The sequence below is a fragment of the Thermobia domestica genome, chromosome 4 (genome assembly GCF_964235325.1).
Source record: "Thermobia domestica chromosome 4, izTheDome1.hap1.1, whole genome shotgun sequence".
NCBI lineage: Eukaryota > Metazoa > Arthropoda > Insecta > Zygentoma > Lepismatidae > Thermobia > Thermobia domestica.
In genome coordinates, this window is record NC_137457.1 from 237043307 (window position 1) to 237061987 (window position 18681).

At 34.5% G+C, this 18681-nt stretch overlaps 1 protein-coding gene across 1 annotated transcript; it reads left to right on the plus strand.

Annotated features, from left to right (window-relative positions):
* Positions 1-219: 219 nt before the first annotated feature.
* On the plus strand, positions 220-11410 carry LOC145683921 (uncharacterized). The gene is made up of 4 exons (XM_081755602.1): positions 220-1085; positions 1533-1698; positions 4634-4773; positions 7399-11410. The coding sequence occupies exons 1-4, from the start codon at positions 945-947 to the stop codon at positions 7741-7743; spliced, it is 792 nt and encodes a 263-aa protein (XP_081611728.1). The 5' UTR covers positions 220-944; the 3' UTR covers positions 7744-11410.
* The last annotated feature ends 7271 nt before the right edge of the window (positions 11411-18681 follow it).

The following is an 18681-nucleotide window of genomic DNA, read 5'->3' on the forward strand; positions in this document are numbered from 1 at the left end:
GGGTATTATGATAAATTTTCGAATTATAATATTTACATTTAAGTGGATACCTAAGAAAATCAAAATTTAAGTGTTAGTTTAAATAAGTTCTTTATTTAGAGTATCACTTCAGTTCGATCAATATTAAAGCACAGTTACGTGTTAAATGGCAAGTGGTAGAAACAAGATATCTGAATAGTTAGAAGCACGTAGGGCATTACAGAGTACCGGTGTTTTATGGACCTGACTTCGTTGGTGTCTGCGTAACGAAAAAACATTCACAAGAGCGCATTCACTTATGTAGATCGAAAACCAGTCTTCTATTTTCCAAGTTTTTGCAATGTATGAAGTGATCGATAAATATTAGAGAATCTTTAAACGTACAATTAGTTGCTTGATATGGTTATTCATTATTATTAAGTCTTTAGACTATATTGAGTGTTGAATTCCAATGGACAGCAGATTCCTCGAAGCTTAAACTACAAATCAAGAGCTTTCGATTGTACAACACAATCTTCTTCGGTTTAAAGTTAAAAGGAAACTTAAAAAGTATAGATGGTAAACGATGACCGACGTTCAAATCCTAAAAAATCACGTTAGTAAATCAAGCAGTGCGTCAGTGCTTTAGTTTTACTTAATGTGATATTTAGATTTTGAACTATCAGTCGTCTTTTACCGTTTTTACCTTTTAGTCTCCTTTTATTGTTACGACCGAAGAAGACAGTGTTGTTCAATCGAAAACCCCTGATTTCTAACTTACACGTTGAGCAATCTGCTGTCCGTTGGAATTTGGTCTCCAATTGGTGATGACATTTTATATTATTTTCTTCACTGAGCAGATAGTATGTATAATGGATATTATTGATCCATGTACATAATTCACACTACTAATATTCGAAATCCTGATAATTTTAGAGAATGACGAGGAAGACCTTGAGGAATGCATTCTTTGGTTAAAAAATTCCATGGAACCTTGGGAGAAGGTCTGTGAATATTGGAAGAAAACTTCATCCAAACGAGTAGCTGATCTGCGTAACAGCAGTAAACCAGTTGCAGAGTATTTTTCGGAATTTCCAGTTTTAAAACAACCGTTGGGATATACATTGGTAAGTGATAGATATGTAATTAAATCTATGATTAAACTGTATAAAGTTGCATATTTTTTGTATTTCAAAATCATGTATACCGAGTGTGCTGAAGTGGGGTCAGCCCTCAAGAAACTTCTCTCCGGATGCATCCACTTTTAATTGCAAAATAAAACTACTTAGATACATCTGTATGAAGATTATTCACAGCTGGTTAAACAGCCAGCACCGGAAGAAACCGCTTTTACGATTACATCAAGCTTAATACTCCCATTTAAAACATATCTGGTTTTCTGTCTTTCACTGATGTTTCCCACAAGTCTTAGAACACGGATGGTCAAAATATATCATACGTTTAAGTTTAAGTCATAAGTTTAAAATATGGTCAAAATAGGTTTTGAAAGCTAAATAACTTCTTACAATTTTCGAATAAAAGTGATCTTATGTTACTTATTGTTCTTGTTTTAGATCGAAAGTGATTTTACCAAAAGGTTTCCTGATAAGGAAGTGTCTTTATATGCAAAATGGAACACAGAGAGTGAAAAGTTGAAACACATTTTCTTGAAAACCAAGCAAAGTGCACCAGACGCAGCGATCTATGCAAGACTTCTTGAACAGAATGAGTTAGATGTAGGTAAGTAGCACATTCACTCAGCGCATGTTTAACTGTTGTGAACTGTAACAGGAAAGCTCAATTATCAGTATTGTAGGGAGTGTTGTTAACAGAAAAAAAAAAAACGTTCGTATTTTTTCAGAAATGAACATTTTTTTTTTACAAAACAAAACATTGCCTCTCGTTTTTTTCTGAATTTCGTTTTTTTTTTCAAATAGCCTACGCGCAGCGTTACCAACTATGGATATTAAAGTTTCCCTAAATTTGGAAAAAACTTCGAGAATTTTGTTTATAAATCCGTACTTATATGTCCGAGCGCAAGTCAACTTACGGCAGTCGAACATTGGTCCTTACTGAACAAAAGCGGGTACAGACCGTTCCAGTGGAGTAATTAGGGGGCGCACTAACAATTCGTATTAGGTTCTAACCCTTGATTTTTTTTTTTTTAGATTTTCTCTACTTTTCTGTTGACCGTAATCTATTTTTTTGTAATTAGAAGCTTTGTTTCTTAAATATCGCCATGATACTTGTAGGCCATATTAGTGGTGTACCAATGTTCATTTTAAGATAGTTTGCGTCTGTCTGGTAGCAGTGTTGCCAGCTATAGAAAAATTTAATTCCCGATTTTAGAGGAAAATTTTGAAAACAAAATCCGTTTTGTCTCCATTGTTTCCTTCCTGTTGGCTACATCGGGACGAACGTACCAGCGTATCAAAGAATCGTTTTTGCTCTATACAACAACAGTATAGGAAGTTTCAATAGAATAATTGGGGGAAGTATAGTTGAGGTTTACAGTAGACCTTGTTCTCTAAGTGGGAAGATAACTCATACTTTTATAGGTAGAATGAGATATTTTTAAATGGCATGCTTACTTTATTAGATACCGTCACGATACTTGTAGGATATATTAGAGGGATGCCAAAGTTTATTTTAAGATAGTTTTTGTGTGTCTGGTAGCAGTGGTGCCAGCTAACAGAAAATTTTATTTTCCGATTTTAGGGAAAATTTTGGAAAATCTCCCTTTTGTCTTTATTATTTCCCTCTTGCTGGCTACATTGGAAGAAACGTACCACTATCTGAAAGCCTCTTCTTTGACCTAGAGGATGCACCATAAAAGTTTCAATAAGATAATTTATTAGGGAAGCTGTAGCTCCGATATATCTTGATTTTTGCTCCTGAGGCGTAAAAACTGTCGAAATTTCATGTGTATGATGACAGATTTTTTTTCTTTCTCTCCTTGCATCTAAGCCAGCGACTTCAGGTTTTACTGTACCTTATCAACAGACCAAAAATATTTTTAGGTGATTTGGACCGATGTAGCAACAGTGGTGCTGAATACAAAGAATCTTGAAAATCGGTTAGGGAAGTTTTTGTAAATTTTCACCCTACATTTCCCTCAATATTTCCCTCCCATTGGCAACAGTGCAACGTAACCTACATGAAAAATAGCAACATCCCTTTTCTAACAAACTAGGCCTTAACCAAATCAATCGGATTAATGGTTTTTGAGCAATAACTCACTAACTGAAAATGTAGGGAAACGCCAAAAATGACCTGGGTCCGAAAGGGATAATCAGACAATTTTTTTCGTATAGGTACAAAGAAATGAACGATATGTAAGTTACGAGGGCTTCGACTCAAGTTCTGCTGATTATTTCACGTATCTGCAACATAAATCAATAAATAATAGTTCTCAGAAAAAAAACACTTTTGAAAAAAAAATGAAAAAGAACGGCTTTTTATTAAAAAAAAACTTCACAGTAAAAAAACGTTTTTTTACAACACTAATTGTAAGACTCACGTAGTATGTTAAATATAATTAAGTATTTGAGTGTGTGAGTAGTGCAAATAAGTTTCATTTGGTAATACAGGAATGGTTTTCCAGTACTTTATGTGAAGCGAGCAAGTGTTGCGAATTTTTTTTTTTTTTTAAATGATATGTGCCATCCTGGGATCGTTCGTCAGTCAACTTGGCAATATCACACGCCTGCTTTAATACGCTCGCCGAACATATGTACATGATTAAATGTACATTTATATGAAAATCATAATCTACACTAAACAGTTTTAGGTTTAGCTTGACATTTCACTGAACTTCAAAACGAGCTAAATCTCTCTATTGATACGCTTTCTCAGTTCTGAAGAAACGTTATCTTACAAAATATACAAGAACTCTTCTGAACAACATCAGATCAATTTAAAACTTGATATACGTATTAACAATAAACTTCTTTAAAAGCTATCATAGTTTGGTTTCGAACAAATGAGAGTAATTCAAGTTATGAATTGTTGAAGTCAGCCCTCCGTTCCAACTTGTCGAAAACCAGCACTTTGTTTTAACATACGGTAGACATTTAACGAAACCTTAAAACTTGTTCTTTACTTAATTTAACCCAGATTTTTTTTTAGCTTAGCTTAGCTTAGCTTTATGTACTTCTAGGAGTAAACATTTTATTTATATCTAAACTCGTGTGTCTATAGTTTCCTCATGACAGCAAATATGTTATAAATTTCGACGCGACCACATTTTAATACCAGCAATAAATTTTGTAAAAATTAATGATTAAATTGTGGCTATTTTCTGTGAATTAAACAATTAATATGATCGTACTTGAATTGTACATCGTACTTGAATGGATTTAAATGTCAGTCTACTTCTCTTTTCACCCTATAGAAACTGAAAGTACACCGAATGTCAACCTCACTTTTTAGTCACATTCGTATAGTGTAAAATCGTAGTAAAAATGGAAACTACTCATTGGATCTGTATCAAAACTAATCCAACGTATGCGTAGTTAGAAACCAATGCAATTAGGATATGGTATTTGGTATTCAATACATTGTATCCATTAGGTTTCGTAATGTGATATTATTCATGTTATATAGGCATATTCTTTTAAGACGTTACAGTTTAAAGCAATTGTACTAATTACATTTACATTTTTTATACTTACAGGAGCCAGAAATGTAATTCTGCTGCTACTTTTAGGTAGACATTTTCCTCCTGTTACTTCGTCGGTAAAGAGGAAAGATAGCGGAGGATACTGGAAGCCAACAAAGTTAGAAGCGCAGCAGGGATTCCTTTTTCATGTTAAGGTATGTTGCTTTTTAAGTTAAATACCGTATAGTAGAAATAGAGAAGTATATGGATCAAATAAAACCTGAGGAAGAAATAAAATGAAAAAGTGCAAAGGAAGAGTGGATGTTTGCGTCAGATCAATCGAAAGATTGTTTATCCGAGATACATTGTTAAATGATTCAAAAAGGTGGTCTAAATCGAGTAACTGTTTCTTCAAGTTTCATAATAAATTTTCGAAATCCCATAAATATTCAGTTATATATATTCGAATTATATATATATATATATATATATATATATATATATATATATATATATATATATTGCTGTAAGTTATATTTCAAATTTTCTGAAAGAAGAAATGCGAAGGTTTAGAGAGAAAGAAATTACTAACACTCATTCTCTCTGTCAGAACAGAGGAAATATATATATGACACTTTAGTATTGAGTCTGACGTCACTTTCTTTTTCAACTCTTCGCATTTCTTGTTTCAGATAGTTTACAATGTAACCTAGCAGCAACCAGCAAAATTTAAATGTATGTGAAATTAATTTTTATGGTTACGTTTCATCGAAAGTTTGAGGGGACACATTACATTTGTTGGCACTATTTAATTATTCACATGTACTTTTGCACAGCCGAACGTGAGTTTCGTTATCGACGCTGCAGAAAGGGGAAAATTGATTCTCAAGTTTTAAGATCATTTCCATATTGCAGCTAAAGCGAACGTAGCAGAAAAATCAGTGTAATGTCAAAACTCACAAGTTCGATATAAAGTTGGACGGTGCTTTCTTGTATAAAACTTATACAGCTGGATAACGCGTCTCAAACTGGTTCAGTGTACGGAGTCTAATTTTTCGCAATCTCTTAGTCATAGTGAGACCTTCAGGTAGAAAATGATGTTACTTATGTCCAAACGCATTATAGCTACCAAATATCAATTTGGTATAAAATGTGTCGTTGTGGCCAAATTGAAAGCGTTCCGTACTCACTTCCAAGTCGGCTACAAATACACTTCACATGCATTGATACTAGGTGGCTCTTGTGCGTTTGTTACATTACATCACTTGCAACCTCCAAATTTCGCCCTTGATAAGGGGCTGCGAAAAATGAAACTCCCCTACACTGAATCAGTTGGTCACGTCCTCCGCCACCATAAGTTTTATACAGCTTGGCGCCCCACTTCGTACCGTATTCTTATCACTCATTGCGCAACATAATTTTATATGAATTTACACATAAAGCCCCAAAAGCAGGGGAAGAAAATCGTGTTTTGTGTGTGTGTAATTTTTATCAACGAACAGTTTTTTTTTCTAATTCTTAAATTAGAATTGCGATTTTATCTTTTTGTTTAGTGGCACAGTTCCATTGAATGCTGCTTATAGCGAATATGTGGTTCTAAACGAAAATCATTGTATTGGTACTATTTACCCATTTACTTTACTGAATTGTGATATTTGTACTCAATCTAAAACCCGTCTATAATGCAACTAAATCACGCAATATGCCTTTTTATTTTCGAATTATAAGTAATGTTTAAGGACTGTAATTTTACTAGGTAAAATGTACCCTTATTATCTTTCATGGCTTTGAAAATTTACAGAAAATGCATGAATTTAAGGACCATCGTTTTTTTTCTTACTCTTTCCAATTTCCCTTTAAGTTCATCCCAGGGGCGAATGCAGGACCGACTTCTGGCGGGGACGGTGGGTTGCCATACTGTTACTTTAAGGGCTCCAAACTTTGGGATGGGTTTTATTTATATATATAAAATAAGAAAGTTTCCTCTTCTGGGGGGGGCAATTGCCCCCCCCCCTTGGATCCGCCCCTGGTTCGTCCTAGATAAAGGAAGGCACAGTTTTCATCTTAATACCGTGTTTATATTGTCTCAGAAAGTAAACAACTGCGTCAAGTGCTATATCACCTTAAACGCACTCCCGTGTTGCGGTACAATACCAAAAGTGAAGAAAAAATAAGAGTTCATTTTGATACGTTGAACTTCAATTTACCTTTTCCAGACATAAATTCAACTATATGAGCATATGAGGAAGATTTTTTCACGCGACAAATTGTCAGACTTTTCTTGGTGTAGTAGGAAGCGAATTTTAGATGAGACCTAAAGAAAGACCGAAAGGATCAAATACTCCTAGTAGCTAGTTAACTTTTTCCTCCGCAGTAGTGAATAATTACATAAATGTAATTCCGAAATCGAACCCATTGGAAAGGTTTCATTATCATGTCCACATGGTAATTTGTATATTCTTTTATTATTGGTTGGAACGTCCAAAACTCAAGAATCACGAATCATATTGATGCGCATAAAAATAGCGGTAACCTCACATGCAAACATAAGAAATGCCCCCAGGACTTCTATAATGAAGAATGGAAAGCCAATAAATCACCATCACTTAGCTAGCACCTCGAACCAATACTTTTCGCTAAACGAAACTTCCAAGGCGAAGACTCACTTTCATTGGGCTAATGCTCATACATCCATTGTCTGCAGTATTTCCTCATTCATTGAGCAGAGGGTCCGCATAAATACATACATTAAGATTGTCCCTACAGTAGGTTTTATTTCAAATGCATGATATTTATTCCAGCTTTTGAACATAATCTTATCAAATATTTGTGTTTTGCAGGAAGCATCTGACCTCCAGGCAAATTTAGAAGCACATCATGAGAAGATGAAAAGATTCGGCTGTGGTGTTCAACCTTTGCCTGTAGTTATAGCGAAGGATATAAAAAATCCAGAAGCATATTTCGTGTGCATCGAAACTCAGTTATACAGGATGGAAACAATTTTGAAGGCCATTGATATCTGCTTCAAGTGTTTCCATGTATTACACTTGCAGTACCCGAAAGAAAGTGAACAAGCTTGGATATTCATCCAACAACATATCTACGAAATTTTTACCCAGTGGGACAAGAAGTTCACAGCTGTAAGTAGTTTAATAACGCAAATAAACTGCAGCAGCCTTGAATAATGTTTTTGCAGTTGGACAAATATACAGCTGTAAATGAATTTATGTTAGAGGAACTGCTGTAGAAATCAATAGTGCGTATTTTGTTTGTTTGTATTTTGAAGAGTGTGTGTGGCATGTATTATCAAATTTTCACGTTACAGAAAACTATAGCGTAGATATCATGCACGATCTGTTAGAAGGCGTATGTAATTACGATATGAGCCTTATCTTAAACTATTTTGTAAACGAAGTACGAATTTTCACCTTAGAAATGTTGAACAGCAGAATCGGAACCTTCCGAAGTACACCAAGTAATGTTAACAAGCCGCCACCTATATCTTCAGACCACCTTCAAAATAAAAAATTGCATGTATCTGCTTCAGAAATGTTATATCTTGTACGATATTTTGGTTTGATGATGGGAGATTTGGTTCCTTCAGATAATTCTGTTTGGCATTTATACATATTGCTAAGAGAAATCGTAATCATTGCTACTGCAAGAGTCCTTAACGTAAATTGTTCAGAATTGCTTGCTGTTCAAATTCAGGAGCACCATGAACTTTACGTATCGCTATTTGGAGAGACACTAAAGCCCAAACATCATCACATGATACATTATGCACGTATAATTCGTGAAATAGGTCCACTTGTTAACACCTGGAGTATGCGCTATGAATCGAAACATCATCAATCTAAAATGGTAGCCCGAGTTTCCTGCTCCCGAAAAAATATTCTGAAAACACTGAGCCTAAAACATCAGTTACATCTCTGTTATCGATTTCGTCAAAACCACGGATTACATTCAGATCACGAATTAGGACGTGGATCAAGGGTGTTTCTAATGAGAAGTAATCAGTTTCTCGACTATTCAACGTCTCTGCCTCCTTCTTTGCATAAAGAATGCCTTAGTGTAAGTTGGTGTAGATATAAAGGGTATGTGTTTCACGTACAGATGGTTGTCTTCGAAATTGAAGAAGACGGTCCAGTTTTTTACTGTATACATCAAATTTTGTCGGATGAATATTCCAACATTTTCCTTCTGTGTAAATGCTTAAAAACAGTGGGATACAGTGAACATTATTGTGCTTATGAAATAAGTTTCACCGACCAGTGGAACTGTATCGACATTAATAATTTTCTTTCAGGACCCCCTACTTATTTTAAAGAGATGAGTAATGGAGCCTTATACGTTTCTGTTTGTTTGTAATGTATTTTGTTATTCAGCAACATGAGAGATTTTGACAACTAATACTGTGACAATACTAACTGATATTAGGCCTTAAAGGGTATTAGTTATTGTTTAGAAAACAACATTGGCACGGATAAATTAGGTAGGGCTTATGAAGCATAAAGAAGTGAAGTATGAAATACAGAAAGGCACAAGTTAATATTACAGTAAAGGGGGCGCAAAGATGTAAACATGGTTACACTAACGTGTTCGTTTTCAGCCACACTATGGTTTCCACTGACTTGGAAATCCTTAGAAAGTCAGGGAATTCTTGAAACTACAAAAACTGGAAATATGAGGCTTTATATATATGAGGATTTTACAGGTCTGGTGCGTTTATTTGTGCCTCACCTGGCTATTTGGTAGGTGATATATTACAAAAGAAAGTAATTTGGTTTGCAAATCTTTCGTATCTTCAATCACACAAAAAATATACACATGTACACACAGCTTGGAAAGAGAATACCACCTTTATTCGGCACATTCTTCAAACTTAGACAACAAACTAGACGTGGACGATTTTAGTTCTCTTTTTATAAATATTATTAAATGGGTATCCCTATTAATAAAAAAGAAACTAAAATTGTCCGTATGTGATTGGAGGTGCTCTTTTGATGCCGTGTCTACATGTGTAGATTAAGAAACTCTAGTTGGTTGGTATTGTTTCTTTTACATTATATATAAATCTTGGAATTTGTAATTGTGAACCTGGAAAAGTCAGAGAATTCTTCATCGTGAAAAAATTAGAACCCTGCTAACAATTCTCAGAATGTAACAATTTATCCTTGTGTTTTTCCATTATCTACTGTAATCACTAATGAAGGCTTTCTGCATTCTATACTTTCTCAGTTCTTTATTCAACCTTCCTACCTATATACGCGTTCCCATGTTGCTGTTTAAACGCTAACTAATACTCATTAAAGCACAATGATGTTCTGCAAAGTGTTATTTTGCAACGTATGTAGATAGATTGTAATGTCTTACAATTACGATTTTATATACAAAGGTTGATTGCATACAAGTTACAATATAGTAATTTAATGAACAGTTGGTAATAAATTAAAGATTTAACGTTACTGTCATACCATTCAAGTTTCTAGTACGGTCTCGTCTATCATAAAATTCTTGTGGAAACAGTTAAGTAATTTCTACTAGTGTTACACTGCACGTTTCGCCCAGACATCTTCTGTCCATCCCTCACAAGTAATTTTGGGGCTGTGAGTTAGATTTGGGTGGCTTATGGAAGATTTTTTTGTAGCGTCAAAGTGTATACGATCATTCTTGTAAGTAAAATGCCAACAAAAGCTGTCTCAGAGCGATGTAATTAGTAAACCATGGGGAGAAGGTGGGCTTCTATTGAAGTTTCTGTAGCTCAGGATATTGCCTGCAAATACTTTTATAAGCATGCCGCTGCGATGTTAAACCTTTTCCTTGTCGTCTGTTGTTTCTTATTTGAAATCTAGTTAAAAGCTACATAATACTGGTACAGTTACATATAAAATTGACTAGTCTCAAATAAATGTTTAGTTTGTATTTGAAAGTTTTATTACGTATACAGAGTGGCCCAAAAATAAGTATACAGTCCCGTACTGATCGGCTCATGACATTTTATATCATTTACTTATTATTATCCATACATGTTTAACTTAGTTTCTTCCTTATTTGTTCTTAATTTCTTTTCACTTATACCTAAAGCTCGGAACAGACCGAAGGAAATAAATGTATTATCTTAATAAATTAAAATGTCAAAGTTGATCGATATTGGTCTATATACCTACTTTTGGGCCATCCTGTAGTTTATTATCAAGTGGTGTGCAATTTAGTGGACGACCATGACGGTAGTGATTTAAGCACATTAAAGATATTGTCAAATTCTTTTGTACTGTTGCATAATACTAGCTGGTGAAACATTTTACACAACAGATGTGTTCTTAATAAAGTCTATCAAATTGTGTATGAGGTCTGTTATATTCTTTAATAACTGGAAGTCCCCAGTAGGTTGTAATAAACATTATGTAATTAACACGTCCATGTTTGTATGTTAAATACTAAGTAAAAATTTATTTTTTTAATGCAAATGTTTGTATGGTAAATGTAAATGTATTATTCGTTGTGAGCATCTGGAAAAATGCTCTGCTTTTGTTTCTGTACAATGTGTTCTTGACTAAGTAAAGTCTATAAATGTCTGGTAAAAGTACAGTGTGTAAAACAGTCTCTAGTAGAGTGTAATCAGAAAGTTTGATTGCTAATGTTCATGTTTGTATAGTAAATATTCAATGAGAAACATTCCTTTTAAATACTTATATGGTAAATGTAAATTTAGTTTTTATATTTAGCATCTAGAAAAAATACTCTTCTTTTGATTTCGATGTTGTGTGCTAATAGTATAGTATTTGATACGAAAACACAAAAGTGTAGTATTTAGTAGGGTTTAATAAATATTTCAGTTAATTCACTTAATTGTGAGAATAAGTTTCATTTATAACGTTTCGGTAGTAAAGTGAAAGTAAAATATGTCTTTGTAAAGTTACGTAATTGTCACTTTTCTTTTGAAGGAAGTTCTAAACAAATTCTGTATATATTTTTTCATAAAAACATGTTACTCAAATGAGTCTTTCTATTACGTCTAACCTTGCTTATTCGGGGTACGTGGGGGTTCCACCTCATAATCTTCTTTACTGCTCTACAGTCTTCCCTCATTATTGTAAATCAAGGTTTACGGAGGACAGAGTTTGTAAAGGCAATCAAGTAGAATTCCCGGTTGATCCGTCACTCGATAATAAAACTTTTCCTGTGTGGAAAATAAGTTTGTAAATAAAGTTTAATTATGGTCTTTTGCTTTAAAAACGCTTTGTTCAAGTTTATGGTAGCTTCTGTCGTCATCTGGTAGGCAGATGTGAAATTCATTTTTCCCCACACTTTCGGAGGTGTATAGCTATGCCGCTTCCCACTTCTGAAGTTCTTTCTTAAATAGGCTTTGGTTTCATGCGAGGAATCTCTGGTCTGAGTTTTTAATATTGTTTATGAGACGCCCTGTACATTTTTTTTACCATGGTCCTATCGTTTGTCGTAAACCATTCATTTACACTTCACTTATTCGATTCTGTAATAAAGAAGTGATCAAGAAATATACCGTCTAGGGACCGAGATCGCTGTTGAACACATAAAAGAGAGGAAATTAGTGCGAGGTATTACATGCATAGAATTGGAGAACATTCACTGCTTTCCCACCTGAAATTTATTTTGAATGGAATGCATGTCCTGAGTCTGTATTGTATTTGTTACTATAGTGTCTTCATACGATATAATGAAAGTGTATATTGCATTGCTGGTATAAGCAACGCATTTTTCAAGTTTCCAGAGTTTTTTTTTTTCAGAGGCTATATTGTACCTGTTACTATACTATGTTTTCGTACGATGTAATAAAGGTTTATATTATATTGGTAATAATTACGGCGCTAATTCAAGCATCCGTAGTGCAGTTTTTATTTTTTTTTTTTATTTTTAGCTAAAACTTATACTTTTGCCCTTGTAGATACAAATAGCAGTGTATCATTGTGAAAACAAAATACATGAAAGAAATTGAAAATTTGTGTGGTACAAATTGAAAAAAGTTGCTATTCAAGGGTAGGATACAATAGAGCAAAATAGTTCTTATACAGGGGCAAGGTAATACGTAACGTAATCTTGTAAGACACGCCTCCGTTTCTCAGGACCAAACTGCGTTATGGAAGCTAGAAAAAGCGCTATCGAAAGCGTGTCGTATGCACTATCAATGCTATGTAGACTTTCAAGCCATCGTACGAACAGCCACATAGCATGGTAATAGGTACAATAAGACACAGGTACAGTAAGGGACACTTCAGGATGGTACACCCATATGGAAATTTACGTCAAAAGTGTACCATCCAGAGGTGTCCCTTACTGTACAATATAGACTCTACAAAGATTTTACGAACAACTATACAGTCTAGTAGGGGGTACAATATTGGCTTTCACGACATGGTTCGACCAACTATATATTATAGTATCTGGTACAATATGGACTCTCAACAGATCGTACGAACAACCATCAAACATAGTTGGCAGTACAATCCAACATCGTTCCAGCAGCAATATAGTATAGTGCACGATACAATATGGACACCACGGATATTGTATTGCCAACAATGTAGTATTGTTACAGTTGCCATGCTGTATGGTTGCAGACACGATATAAACAGCGAAGATATTGTCAGGTGTACCACACTCTATGGTCACGACAACAACAATATATTGTAGTAGCAACAATACAGTATGGTGGAAGCTACAATCGTCGCTCCAATAATATCGTATCTCTAGCAATGCAGTACTGTTCGTCTTACAATATTTTATCGTCCTCACAGCAATACAGCATTGCATTTTCAACTATATAGTATTGTTACGTGTATTGTCTACTTTTGAGATGTGGTTTTTGCAACTATACTGTATTGTACTTCCAGCTACATCTTGTCTATATAGTTGGAAATACCAGCTAAAACCGTTGTTCATTGAACAATAATATGGTTCCTTTACCCCAATTTTATTGTAAATCTAGCTATATCATTTCAACAATATTTTATGGTATCAGTAGCCTAGAAGCATGGTCGTCACTTTTTTAACCATGCAGTATTGTAACTGTCACCCATTTTCTGGCTTTTCTAACTATATTTGTTTTTTGCGTGTAATAGAAGGATTTTACCTGAAAATCTACCTGCAGTTTATACGTGCAAAACTAAGATCAGTTTTATCGCGCCTAGTTGGAATCTTAATTCACTATAATTCGAATATAATAATTTCCCTAAAATGTCTTATAAATTTACGTATATTGAAATCTTAAAAATCAAAAGTCCACTTGAATTGGTAATTATAATTTATCTTACGCAGGACAAACAATGAATACGATTACGTAAATTTGTAGTTGGTGAAGGATGTACTATTGCAAAGGATGACTATGCTCGTAGTGTTATGGTTCTTCTCTGTGAGTATGAGAACATTACAATATGTTAATCATTATTCCTGTTTTACTATGAACTTTAACTTCTCTAGTTTCGTACTTGGTGAGGTACATCAGTAGATTAAGTCGGATTTACAGTAGTTATAAGCTATGTTTAATGCTGTGTTCAGGTACATCCTTGTAGACATTATTTATTTAATTATTCGATCGTTGAAGTGTAGCATTTTATGATTCTAAAATCCATACCAATATAACATATCGTTTATGACCATGGGTGTAATTTCGAAGATATGACATTTGTAAAATAATTACGGAAAAGTTACAAGAATTATATACTAATTATGCTTCTATTTATAAATTATAATTTACATTATGATTTGCTCTTATTGAGACGCAACCTTTCAGAAGAATAAGAGCCTGAGCCCCAGAATAAAGTATTTAGTTTTTTTCATTTTTAATATATACATGCGACCTTGTAAAATATACTCAATACATATAAAAATTTACGTAATATACTTAAATTTAGATCTTACCAACTTTAACGTTGATCTTGTATTCTGGTCGTTTTATTTTATTACTTATACTAAAAGTTAGCGAAATCGGCATTAATTAACTCAAATTATAGCTTGTTTATATTTAGCATAACTCATTTCTCTATTTCTACAAAGTTACTGTTTAATTTAAATTTTAAATTGAACTTATCATCTTTTCTCATTTACGACTATAAAATAAATTAAAATTTAAAGATTAATTCTGGGAACAGAGCAATTACATGTTAAGCTTTAAGACAAGATCTGAGAAAATCAGTTCTCCTTATCAAGCAAACAAGAATAATTGTGGGCTAACAATTCTCCCTTCCTTCAAGGAAAAAATTTGTGATATATATTTTTATAGTTTAATTTTTTAGTCGCATTTCAGTTAGACCACCTCTGTAGTGTATTTATTTATTAGATTGATCGTCTGCAAAGCGAGCACTGAAGTGGTTTACATTTTGGAAATTATTAGTGCCGATCAAGCGATTATCTAAAGTACACACCACTGCACAATTGCGCAACACTTTAGTTAGTAAATAAGGTCACACATAGCAATCCAAACGTTTTGCAGATTCACTTTTCAACATAGACGATAAATAGTGTGTCTTTTTCATTATTAAATCTCCTGGCTTAATTTCAATATTTTTATCACTCGTTTTAATGTCTTTAGGCAGAACAGGGTTTCGTAACGATATGAACCTGTCATGTATATCCAAGGGATATAATTTGTCCGGTCAGTTGTACATTCCTTAAATCTATCAACGGCTGAATATCCAAGAAAGATTTGGGCGGAATTTGTTGCATCATAGTATTTACAGAATTAAAAGATCTTGAACCAACTTGAACTCTTTACTCAAATTACTTCGTTCGTTGGCAAAATATAGTCTTATGATTCGGTTAAGATTCGATGTTTCCTTTCTATTATACCATTTGCTCCAAGGTTATTTCGAGATGTTAGACAATGCTTAATTTTACGTTAGTGACAAAACTTCTTCCATGGTACAGAAGTAAACTTTGGGCCCTTGATCGGTCAGAATTCAAGTTGGATAAGGGAATACATAAACGTAATATTTTTTAGTGTGAATTATTTCCAAAGTATTAGCTTTTTGTAGCGGATAAAAACGTACTAAACGTGAGTATATATATCAACAATAGATACACTGAGAAAAAATGTAGGTGGCGACTTAAAAACGTACCCTACATTCGTAATTCCTGTAGTTTTTGGACTTAACGTACAACCGTATGTAACATCCTGTAGCAAACATATAGCTGAAAAAGTATGTGATATACGTACTGTTCGCATAAGTACAATGACGTCATCTGCAGTTACAAGTATAAGGAGGGGATATCTAGCTGTGTGACATCAGGACCATATGTAGCATATGGGTTCATAATAGTGACGCACACTGGCTATCAGGACGGAGCATAATTTCAAAAAGTATGCAATACACGTTCTGTACGCATGTTTCTTGCGTTTAACCCCGAGACAGCATCTATATTGTACTTATGCCCCGCAGGTACGACTAGATACAGTATACGTATTGTACGTAGATTTTTCTTATGTCACACACAGCTTGTCCAAATACAGCATACAGAATATTAGTATAAACCAACAGAGTGCCCATATGTAGCTTACAGACTGTCCGCATGCAGTATATAGATTATACGCATGTTGCGTACAGGTTGACTATATGTAATGTATGGAATGGATGTATGTAACTTATAATTTGCCTGCATGAAGTATACGGATTTTACGTATATCGCATACGTATTGCCTTTTTGTAATATACGGATTTGACGCATGCAGTATATAGATTGGACATATGAAGTATATAGTCCGTATGTATGTTTCTTGCCTTAAATCTCGAGACAGTATCCATATTGTAGTTATTCCCCGTACGTACGATTAGATACAATATAGTATTGTACGTACGTATTATAAAATTTTACTTATCCAGATGCAGCATACAGAATATTGGTATGCACCATAGAGAGTGCTCATATGTAGCTTACAGACTGTCCACATGCAGTATATAGATTATACGGATGTCGCATACAGGTCGGCCATAAATAATGTGTAGATGGGATGTATGTAGCTTCTAGGTTGTCTATAGAAGTTATACGTATTGCCTTTTTGTAATATACGGATTGGATGTATGCAGTGTATAGATTGTACTTAAATTACACCATTATTGAAGTACTGCAACATACTGCAAAACGTATGATACAACCTTACAGTAATGTTATCATATACAGCTTTACTCTGTATGAAAACAAAAATATCTCAACATATGCATTATCTCCTTGGTGCCAATAATATTAAATTAACAATTCTACACTTTTCAAAACTTAGCTTGGAGTAATCCCACTGTAATAAAAAAATGGCTCTATGAATAACGTGGCCCATAAATATGGACTTCGTGCTAATATTTGGAACGCTGCACCAAAGCTGTGTTAAAAAGTGTTCGAAACGCTAATTTGACAATTATTAGCACAAAGGAGATGAATCATATGTTAAGCTATTTTTGTTTTTATACAGAATAAGCAGTATGTGACAACATTACAGTAAGGCTGTATCACTTGTTTCGCTGTATATTACAACATTCCAATAATAATGCAAGATACACAACCCTGTGAAATCCTATACTCGAATAATAATAATAATAATAATAATAATAATAATAATAATAATAATGGGCAATCATTTATGTAGCTGTTACCATCCATTACTTTTACCATAAAGGTGATTTTACTTGTTCCCTTTGTTAACGGAATTCTCTTTCAAAATACAAAAGAATTGTTACCACAGGTGACTTAGGTTGGGATGTGATTTCCCAGAAACAATTTCTCGGTACATTTTAATTAACTGGTGTTTCCTTTTAACTGTCACTATAATTAAATATGTGGTGTCAGCCGAAAACGTGTTCGCTCATAAGATGGTTCCTATAAAATACTCGCCACTAAAATTCAACTCCAAGGATCTGATAAGGTATCTGCGGCGAAATTTGCAGGCCAAGACCTAATATAGTACAAGTAGAATATGATTACACTTACCGTTCAGTTTGATGCATGACAACACAGTGGTAGCGGAGGAGAACTGGCGACATGAGTAGCGTGTGGGCCCATCATGGGCAGTCAGAACTTCTGTAACACGACGAGACATCAAGAAGGTGTTCTCTTGGGACATGGAAAGCCATGTGTCTTCGACCCGATGCCACAGCTTATCAACTGGAGCTAGCAAGGTTCGCAGGTTATGCAACCATCGACCATACTTGTTTAAGCGGCGACAGATTGGTAAATCGTACCGGACAATTAAGTAGACTAAGTGTAGACAGTGAGGTCTGTCCAGCTAAGTAGTGTATGGCGTTATCCTGCAGTAATGAAGTATCTGACAAGACCTGATGAAAAGGGACCATAATAGAATCCAATACATCGTTAATGTACCCTTGACTGGTTGAATGTCAGTCAGTGCTTAGGTGGCATAATATCGTCAACGTCAGAACGAGCATATGATGACTCCCCATACTTTAGCAGACTGTGCCTGACCAACGTGGCGAAACAAAATGCAAGCGCCATCCAGTTTAGTGCCACGGGCGAAAGATGTCAATGCGGCCATTGTGATGATACATACTAAAGCGGGATTCGTTTAGAAAGAAAATTTTCTGTCTCTTCATACGCGACTGCATACTAGTATCCAATATAGGCAATACTTTGTGAAGTTACTCACGGCACACCGACATTCGCCTACCAGTGAAATATAGGATCGTGGTACCAAAGCACTCATCTTACCCTTAAAGGGATCGAATTTCAAAAATCCAAAGTTAGGGATTTCCCCGCAGGGTGACTCATGACGTTATACTACGTGACTTGGAGGGCGTGGCCTAAAGCACGTGACCTCTCTCAACCAATCAGAATCGAGAAATTTTTTGCTGACTTGGCTCGATATAGTACGGGACCTACTACATCGAGGAATTTAAGGAAACCTATCAATATCTGTTTACATATTAAAATTGACGGAACAATTCTCACTGATACAGATAGCATCTTGAACAGATGGATATATTTCTTTGACGATTTGTTTAACATGCAGTCAAAAATAATTGTGCATCGAGAAAGAAAAATTCACACGCAGAAACGTATATTTCGAAACCTAATTGAATAGAAGTAGAAATTGCAATAAATAATTCGAACACAAATCTCAGGGTGTAGACGAAATTAGGACT